Source organism: Rhipicephalus sanguineus, chromosome 7, assembly GCF_013339695.2.
Source record: "Rhipicephalus sanguineus isolate Rsan-2018 chromosome 7, BIME_Rsan_1.4, whole genome shotgun sequence".
Taxonomy (NCBI): domain Eukaryota; kingdom Metazoa; phylum Arthropoda; class Arachnida; order Ixodida; family Ixodidae; genus Rhipicephalus; species Rhipicephalus sanguineus.
This window is the reverse complement of record NC_051182.1, coordinates 98675836-98685751: the sequence shown is the minus strand read 5'-3', so window position 1 is coordinate 98685751 and position 9916 is coordinate 98675836. Positions and strand designations below refer to the sequence as shown.

Genomic DNA, 9916 nt, shown 5'->3' with positions numbered 1-9916 from the left:
ACTATTGCAAAAAGAAAAGGTGCCTGAATGTACGTGCACAAAGGAAAGCTATGCGTAAACCATGCTACAAAGCTGAACATCTCGTGCACGTAACAGGACTTTTAACAAATGCTTTGGCAATCTCTTGTACCTTCTATCCAGTTGCACGGACTGACGTGTTTACACTTGATAGTAGCAAGTTGTAATACCATTCTTCAAAGTGCAGTGGTAAAGTCAAAGGTAGCTTACTCCTCAAATACGCTTTGTAGTCGTTTCAACACAGGCCAGTCTTAGAGTAGTGATATTTCCCAGATGTGCTGCTCTTTAAATAAACTTCGTTTGTTTCCACTGAACCTCGATACTCAGAGCTTCCGTCACCACTCCATTCTATGTGCATGCCACTGCGTATTCATCATTGCTGCTAAACTGCAAGGCTTAACACAGGTGATGGTTGGCTAGCAAAGTGTGACTGCGTGAGAGACAAAGATTTTTCGCGATCATTGCCTTGGCATAAATTCCTCAGCTACAGCTGTATAGTGTCATTCAGGAAGCTGATTTTTTATTCAATCACATTGTTCACTGTAAGTTTTGTGCCAGACCTGTGCCGTCCGTATGCCAAGAGACTTCTTCTATTACTCTGGAAACAATTGTTTGCACTCATGAAAGGCGTACATACGCACTTCAGATAAGCTGCTCAGCCCGTACTGATATGACACCTGTGACCATGTGCATGATTATAGACTCTGTGTTCGAAGGATAGATAATTCGCTCTAATGTGGAAGGCAAGATGAGTGCTTAGGTGCTTCACAAATGTTAAAAAAGAAAAGTGGCGGACACAAAGCGAGCTGCTTTGACCTTTGTAGGTTTCGCTGGAGGTCAGTACTTCCGTTATGAAATGGTCAATTGACAACCACCTGTTATAGCACGAAGCTACAAGGAAGTCAATACAGATTTCTCAAAAAAGAATGCACCTAGCTGAAAAAAAAAATTCGCCCTGGTTCAGGGATCGAACCTGGGACCAATGCATTTCCGGGGCAGTTGCTCTACCAACCGAGCTAACCAGGATGCTCTCGATTGGCAGCGTGAGGATGAATTAGACAACACGAAGCACATGGACACAGAATATTGCTAATGAGTTTTGCGGAAGCCTGCAAGATGGCGGGAGGGTTATGAAAGCGATAATTGACAACCACCTGTTTGTAACAGGAAGCCACAAGAAAATCCATACGGATTTCTTATGGATTTCCTTATGGCTTCGTGCTACAAACGGATGATTGTCAATTGCCCCTTTCATGACCCCTCCACCACCTTTGCAGGTTTCAACAGAACTTATTTGCAGTACTCCAGTCATTGAGATAGAAGACGAGTATAAGCAAACTGCATTCTCGGCTAGGCTGTCACTTGCACAGATATCCAGATCTGATGGTATTTTTAAGCAAGAAAACTGGTGCAGGCATGTGTCGAAGCGACAACATTATTGCTCCACAAAAAGAAACTTGGAGGGGCGCTTAAGCTTCACCTTTAAGAGCGCGACGCGACAGCATTATCAGGCCCCATTTGCTTGCCACGCTTCGCATCTCGATGGACACCTCAACTGTCCCATGAGGGAAGCAACATCTGTGTGAGTGACAATGGCCATTGTGAACTCCCCCAGGGTGCATACTGCAAGTGTGGTTGCAAAGAATCCTGCTATGCGCCTGTAAAGCCATATGCACATCAACTGATGCTGTGGCTGATTAGGATGATGATGAATTACGGCTGAGCCCATCATAATGGGTTGGCAGCTTTCAACCACCCGCTCATTATGGAGTTCACATGGTGTGATGCCTGGTGCGATTGCACGCTTATGCCTCGCAGTGGTATGTTAATGCGACTTTACACCCGAGATTATGACTGTAGAGGCTCTTTTTCTGAAGCAGTTTCAAGTGCCGGTGTGGCTCTGTGGTAGAATACTTGGCTGCCAGGTAGAAGGCCTGGTTTCAATTTCTGGGTGAACCCTGGTTTTTAATCCTTGCATTCATCGGTACTTTTTGCTCACAGACAACGCCACCAACGGCAACACGCATTCTCTGCAACACAGGCTTTCAACGCCTGTCACGTTAAAACACCACGCTGGGTTTCCCTACTATTTTTACACCCTTGGTTTATCAGTTAATACATCAAATACCCCAGCAATAGGTTTCACGAGGGATGGGCTATTGCTTAGCGCGATTGATTTGGTGGCAATGTTGAAATTGCATTAATTGGAGTGAAGCACAGGAGCCTATTCCAGTCCTCCGCAGTCTTCACAGAGGAGGCGCACAGATGTGCAGTAGTCTACGCTAAAGAGGCGGTAGACTGTTTCAAAACGGTTTGTGCGACAGGAGGTACGACGAGCAGGCAAAATTAACAATGTGCTAGAGGAGGAACAATTACATTTGCGATAACAGCATAACCTAAATGTTTGAAACCTTAGGTCTAGGTTAGCAAGATGCACTTCTGATTTTAAGTTTTGTTACGCTGGTGTGATGGAAGTGACCAGTGTAGACGTAGCGAGCTTTGTGGTTTTGCCTCATTTTAAAGGCTGATGTATTACAGCTTTGCGTGGATACAAAGGTTGTTACATTAATTATAATCTTTTGTTACTTCCCCGTAATGACGCAGTGACAATGGCCGAGAATCAAACCTTCGACCTCGATGCTCGGGCAACCCTGCGGATGTGGTTACGTTACACAGATGACGAGATCTGAGAGTATATAAAAAATAAAACTGGGGCAGGCATGTGTTGAAATCATTATGGAAATCATTAAATGCTCCTTCCTCGCGTCCCATTGCTGGTTGTTGCTATCGTTTGCATGTTAAAGCACATAAAAAACCCTGGAGCCCTTCCCCTATCAAGGAAATGGTGGTAAGCAAAGCTTGGCATGCCTGACCCACTGCTTTTCTTTCCTTCTTTCACACTGCACAATGCTCCCTCCTAACATAAGAGTCGTTTCACCATGGGTTGTGGTCATCCCCGGAACGTTGTTTTCAGGCAGAATCGGCATGGCATCTCTCATGTTCCTTAAAGAGTTTATGAGCCTCTAGAAAGGCCCATCATGAGATCATGGAAATGCAGTTTAACAATTCAATTTTCTTGAAGTCGGAATTTTCCGGAAATGTTCTATTCCCGGTATCGACCTTACGCGTTGTCCAGCAGATCGCTTTTAGTCTGCCAACACGAAATATTTCAATGACGTGCCCATAGCAAGTGTACTGCTTCCCAATCGTTCTCTGCGTCGGTTGGTAGAATGCATTTGTATGCTTCAGTTCAGTTCACATTGGTCAAGCATGGGTGTGTGGCCTAGTGGTCAAGGCACTTGCTTTTAAACCATGGGGACCTGGGTTGAAACCCCAGCCCCGGAAAGAAAATTTTTGTTTTATTATTTCCTTGGTGCGTGCAAACTGCAGGTGAGGAGGGTTTTCGGGTGAGAGTGTCACGTGCTTTTTCCATGTTGGTGTGTTTTTTGGAACACTACCAGCTTCACAGGTCAGCCAACACAGCTTCGCTTGACAAAAGCAAAACGACGCTAGGGCAGCACATTTTCGCTGCGCTAATGTCTTGACTCAATCTGACTGAGCAGAAGAGTATGTTTGGTTCACAGTTGCAGGTGGGTAAACGTGGTCGCAAGTAAAACAAACTGCTGTGAGTGCCAGCATGCATCCACGATCCATGGGTTATTGGCTGTGCCTTCACTCGTATGCGAGCAGATTAGTTTGTCTTCCTTCATTTCGCCACTGTCACAACCTTGTAGGTGACAGTAGGTGCTTGCGAAGCGTCATTAGTTCTAATTGTGTCCGTGTTGGCACACCCGCCTTTCCGTACCATGTTGCATATTGTCAAGTTTCAGTTCCTCCAAGGACAGAAGCATGACGTGCTAGTGTCCACAGTTTTTTTGCTGCAACGATGCGTTGTTCTGTCATGGCTTCGCTGAAGAACAGTCTTGCGCATAACTGCACGAGGTATATGTAACATAGTCATTCCGTAAGTGATGAATGACAAATAAGTTGGAGCATGACTGTGCCAGAATGAAGGTCATTTGACGGTCACAGTGCCACAACGGGATAGCGCTTCACTTCGTCGACTCGGACGAGTTCGAAGTCATTAGCGGCCGCTCTGGCGCGCAGTCGCTGCCACCAGGCGTCCACGTGCGGTCGCAGCTCGCCGTCGAGAACGACAGGGAAGCTGAAGGAGTAGACGTCGTCATGCGCGGTCGTCCGCCGCGCCCCTTCGGGGCGTCCGACAGTCGCCGTTACGGACCGCACTCTGACGACGTTCAGTTCCTCCATGGCGAGGCAGTTCCCGGCGTCGGCGCCGCCCTCAAACCAGTAAACGACAGGGTATCCCAAGAGGACGCCGAACGCCGTGCAGAGGTTCCACTCGCGGTCGGCTTCCAAATCGGCGAGTTTGTCGTCGCAGCGTGAAGGCGTCGAGGCCATTTCGGCCAGACGTCGTTCGAGAGACGACAGCATCGCGAGCACGCCCTCCGGCGGAGACGCCGGCGACGTCGGGGCGGGCAGGCCTGCCGAAACGTCGACGAATTTAAAGGCGAAGTCTGCGAGCCTCCGAAGAGTCTCGGGAACGTTGCAAACCAGCACGTCATCACGTCCCAACCGGAACGCTCTGACGTCGTCTTTGCCCGAGTCCGTCACGCAGAGGCGCAGGCATTCGGCGACTCCGCGTTCGGTCGGTTCGCCGACGTCCCAGAGGTAGCACGGTTTGTAGCCTCGCGCCGTCCACAGTACGCCCCCCGGACGGGAGGCCGCCACCGTGCGACGTCGATTTTCTTTTTGGTTCGCGGAGTCCGGGCATCCGCGCACGACGTTCTCCAGCATGTCCCCAGCGGTGCTACCAGTCTACAGCCAGTGCGACGTAAGCGGCTCAAGCACATGCGAGAACGAGGAAAGCGAATATTTTCACCTTAGCGTTTTCTCTACGATTTCTTGCCTTTCTTTTTCTTCAAATTTTGATTTCACGTGGCGCTTACTTAGTGGAATGGAGTGGAGCAACCAAGAATGATCGAGTAGCATTTTGCGTCAATACACGTGCCATGCGACTTGGCCACTGACTTGGCTTTATATGGCTTGGCCGTCATGCTAGACAAGTCAACGGCCAACATCAGCCAACATCAAAATAGTAATCAAAATAAGCGCCTTAAAGCGAGAAATAAATGAAGCTGCGTTTGTGTGTAGTAAGCGTCACAGTAAGTAAAGGCATACAAATTTAGTTTTTTTTTATTGTGCACGTCACACAGAGGCCGCTGCTGTCGCCACGTGAGAGAGAGAGAAAAGGAATATTCTAGAGTTCGTGGGTGAGAGAGCCCTAAAATTTGGCGCGCAATCACGCAATCCGCGGCCGCGCGTTTTGTGCGGTTTCGTCTCGAAAGAGGTTTCTTTACTGCGTTGAAAACACGCACAACAGAAGACGAAAAGTACAGCGCCTCAACAGTGTCAACTCTCCGAGCACTGCTTCATCCACGCGGGTAGCAAAAAAAGCAGCGGATATGACAACTCCAGCTAGTTTCGACCATTGGTTTCGACTAAAGCCCCTCCATGCGTTTCCGCCGGCTGCAGACGCGATGGAGCGGCAGCAGACGCGATGGAGGGGCTTTAGTTTCGACAACGCAGTCCGGGCACTTCGGCAAGCAGACACCGTCACCCGTTGCATGGAAATATTCGCCGGCTGTTTGGAGTCATTCGTCGGCGGACCGTCCCGCCTCGTGTACGTGGGTCTCCTGACGTTCGACGATGAACTGAAGCCGTGTTTGGCCCATCGCCCGGGAGACGATCGCTGGATGGAAGAGGTGAAGCCGGCGATCGAGTTACTCTGCAAAGACCTGGCGATAAGCAAGAACAATTCTTCGATTAACTGGTGCGAAGCCGTGCCCCAAGTGAAACGACGCGACTTCGTCGGCAGGGCTGCTACGTTCGATTTCTATCTCATCGGTTGCCACGGCGTCGTCATAGTGGGCGCGCTTTCGCCGTTGCAGCCCGAACCTCTTAGGCGGGCTTTACTAGAACTGGCCACAAGGATGCGTCAACTGAACGTTTCAAAGAGGGCCATGGACGCTGTGCGAGACCCGCTTACTTCGTTGCTCACGAAAGCCGCCTACCGCGAGAGAACCGAACTCGCGTTCAGTCTTGGCTCTTCAGTGCCGCTCACCCTTATCGGTAGCCATTCTCGACCTGGACAACTTCAAGAAACTCAACACCGTTCTGGGCTACCAGGAGGCCGACGAAGTCATCCGCAGTCTGGGACGCCTGATCATCGAAACCGTCGGTGACGACTTGTATAGGACTGTGCAGGTGGGTAGGTTTGGGGGTGACGAGTTCATGTTCACGTTCATGGGAGACGGCGAATTCGCCAGAAGCCTCCTGGAGCGCATTCGACGGGGCGTCTCTAGTCTGGAACTCAAAGTCACCGAAGAGAACCGTGCGGAACTGGAACGACTCGGCGGCTGTAGCGCTTCCGTGGGTATCGCGACGTGCCGATTTGACGGCGCGGTCGAAAACTTGCACGTCAAAAAACTAATAGACAATGCCAACGTAGCCTTGAATAATGCCAAGAAACTCAAGAACCGCGTAGTGCTGTACGATTCGCTAACGGAATCGGAAAAAAACGTAACTGCACCCTGAGGTCTTAATCGCCTGCACCACCTGGACCAGTTCACTCGGTGCTGCACGCTGTCGTTCGTTTCCAATAGTTTATGCAGTATGTTCCTACATTTAAAGTTACGCCTTTTAATTCCAATTAGTAGTCGTTACAGCCACAGAATGTTGTCGCATTCTGTGGTAATCTGTTCCTATAATTGAATGTGGTGGTTGGTGTTCGCATAGAATCTTGCACAGTGCGGTGTTTACAGACTGCATTGTCTGAAAGAAAGGAAAAAAGACAGTTGGTCGAATATTTCTACAGCCTGTTACTCAAACGTTTCTGCAGTATTGTACTCCTTTTCAAGCTTACGGTCGCACACTGTTCAGAAACGTAATGTTTTCTCAAATATCCTCTCATATGAAAAGCATATTCATTCGTGTTGGCACAAATAAAAAGCATTGTTGGTAGTTCAGCGTCTGGTCCCGTCTGTTTCTTTCTGTGTCGTATTTTTTGCGCTGTGTCCAACCCATGAAGCCTTACCCATAAGCTCAGACCCATACCCTTGTAAAGTTTATTTTTAATCCTTGATGCCGACTGTATGATAAAAATGTGCTTTTTTATTTTTTGCCTTGGATGGTATTTGCTAATGTGACTGAGTGCCTCATGGGGTTGCTAAAGTGTTGCATACGTTTGTAGTGGTTCTTCATTACATTTGTGTTGATAGGTTTCATAATGGCAGTGCATGCTATTGATCAGCACGTTATTCAAGTTCATAGGCAATTTGAATACCACACGTTTCAGTTTTAGTTCCTTATTTGTCATAGTTCCTACATTAAAGTTAAAACGTACAAGTAGTGTCTCCCATTATCTTCCTTAGCTTCATTGTCTATTGGTTTCATGAAGTTGTTGTTAACAAAAACGAGCCCTCGATAAATACCCCCTTTTTTTGTTTTATTCAGCGAGGGTCTCGTTCCGGCAGACTTGATCCCTTAGGTAGTAGACGAGGGTTTATTCCTGAGCTGCCACCTTGTGAAAAGATCACGTGCTACATGATGCCTCCTGGCAACAAAAGAGTGTTCCACACTCGCCGTCATGGCTGCGAGCAGCGCTGGCTAACAGTCCCAGGTTTCCACGCGCACAAGTACCCAATGAAGTGGATGGGAAAGCGACCGCCGCTGTAGCTCAATCTGTAGAGCATCGACGCGTTACCCGAAGGTTGTTGGTTCGATGCCCACCTGTGGCAAGTTGATTTTCATCACTCCTTTCCATTTATGGCATAATTACTATACTACAATTAAAACATACAAGTAATGTCGCCTATACCTTCCTCAGTTTTAATGTCTGTTGGTTTCATTACGTTGTGCCTAACAGAAGAAACGAGCCCTGAATCGATCCCCCCATCTTACGTTTCAGTTTTAGTCCTGCAACCTCTCCTGCATATTTATCAACCTATAATAACTTTCATAATAATAGTTAATGAGTGAATTCCCCTTTAGAATGGAGCAGTGGCACATGCACCACCATACTAACAGCGCATTTGGAAGTTTTCATTAGAAAATTCTCCAATGCTGTATTTATGCAGCGTTGAATGTTGCGCCAGTTAGTGCACCGTTGTAATGTAGAGCGGAATTCAATGCGAGAATAAACTTTGTGGACAGGACGGACCCTCATTTACAACTGAAGTTGGATAAAAGGTCTCCAACGAAGCGAAGTGAGCGCGCTTGCGATGTCATAAACGAAGCTCGAGTGTAAGCGCATCCATAAGTCTTGGAGATGCTAATGCCTAGTTAGATGGCAGAGTTCTTTATCCGTCAGTGCGCGCAACTGACAGTACACTCACACACGCCTTATAGTGTGTCCATTGGCCAGCCTTAACAGTCTCTCACTAGATTTGTTTACAATTGTTGCGTTCTCAAAGAGCAGTGTGCAATCTTTATGTGTACAGGTAGGTGCATATCATTCACCGCCAATCCCAAGACTGTTGTTTACATATCGACCAGTTTGGTCAATGTAAAATTTACCGCAGCTTAGCCAGAAGAGATGCGTAAAGCCCTGTACAGCTTGCGCCTCCAAAGACGTTTGCAAGATCCTGCTAAGCTGCAGTAAACTACATACAAAAGCCTTGTTAACAAGGCTTCCGTAAACGTAATTTTGTTTGAACTTTTATTTGGTCGGTGCACTTCCTTTTCGTTAGCTTTAGTTTTATTTCGCAACCATGCTCTACTATTAAAAGAATAATCACGACTACTAACTTACTATAAACAGTCGATGTTAAACCACCTGGTTCTCTGCTAGTTGCCTGTGTTTAAGCTACCAAAGAGGAACGAGAATAATAAGATCTATTACATCACTTGGTGTCATAGCAGCAGCTGCAAGCTTCAGCAGTCTTCAGGACTGAGTTGACTGTCAAGTTCTTGTACAGAGCTCGTCATCTCCACAGAAAGATAGTGTTTGATAGGCGCTGTAGGCTGAAGTTTTCCAAATGTGACGGCAGCGCCAAAACACAGAGCGTAACAAAGCAAGATTTGGCACTGACTGGACAAGAGGCAAATGTGATGCATGCGTCTACCCCACCCCCTTTATTGCCGCCATGATTAGGCTACAGTGTATTAGTGTAATTAGGCGGACCATGCGTGTGCACATCTGTCTATTGCGACTAGATGGGGCTACGCAACGCCCTCCGGTCAATGCACGGCACCTATTTCGCCATTATTGAGGCATCACAAGTGGCATGCATTCTCAGGCACTTAAGAGAAACACAACTAGTTTAGGAAAAACACATTATTCATTGATTAATCTATTCACATACGTGTATTTCACAAGAAAATGTTGATTACTGAAATGAAACTTAATAACACACTTGCCTTTTCTCAATTTCATGCCAGAACTGCAGCTCCGTTGGCATTTCATAACGCCGTGACTAGTATGCAAATATTGTGTGCCCTTTCTCTGGCCCAAGGTCCAACAAGACTTCACAGAATCAGCCCTCGATTAATTTCAAATGTAATGCGTTCATATTTCTTGGGCGAACATTTGCGTACCATCACAGGGTAGCTTGTTCAAGGACTTCAACATGGTGTTGCCACTGGATCTTCACAGAACATTTGCGCAACGTTGTTCTTTCTGTCAGGCTAAACTGCTGCTAAAGATGGGGCCATACATTTAAAGTTCGAGTGCTTTAAATTGTAACACTACCTTTATCTTTTGCCTTTGAAGTCTATTTAATGCTGCTTGGTATCAGCAATCCGACAGTACTGGCACATTCATCTAGGCATGGCCAATATACACCTGGTGCCACCGACTGCCAATTGGCAGTGCCGTCAC

General features: G+C 47.3%; 1 protein-coding gene across 1 annotated transcript; it reads right to left on the bottom strand.

The window, feature by feature from the left end:
- Nucleotides 1-3998: 3998 nt before the first annotated feature.
- On the bottom strand, nucleotides 3999-4867 carry LOC125759332 (UPF0739 protein C1orf74 homolog). Its single transcript, XM_049417803.1, has one exon. The coding sequence runs from the start codon at nucleotides 4831-4833 to the stop codon at nucleotides 4045-4047; it is 789 nt and encodes a 262-aa protein (XP_049273760.1). The 5' UTR covers nucleotides 4834-4867; the 3' UTR covers nucleotides 3999-4044.
- Between the last annotated feature and the right edge of the window lie 5049 nt (nucleotides 4868-9916).

What these genes read in the sequence shown, in the direction of transcription:
- LOC125759332 (XM_049417803.1), bottom strand. Translation starts at nt 4,833, where the DNA reads ATGCTGGAGAACGTCGTGCGCGGATGCCCGGACTCCGCGAACCAAAAA.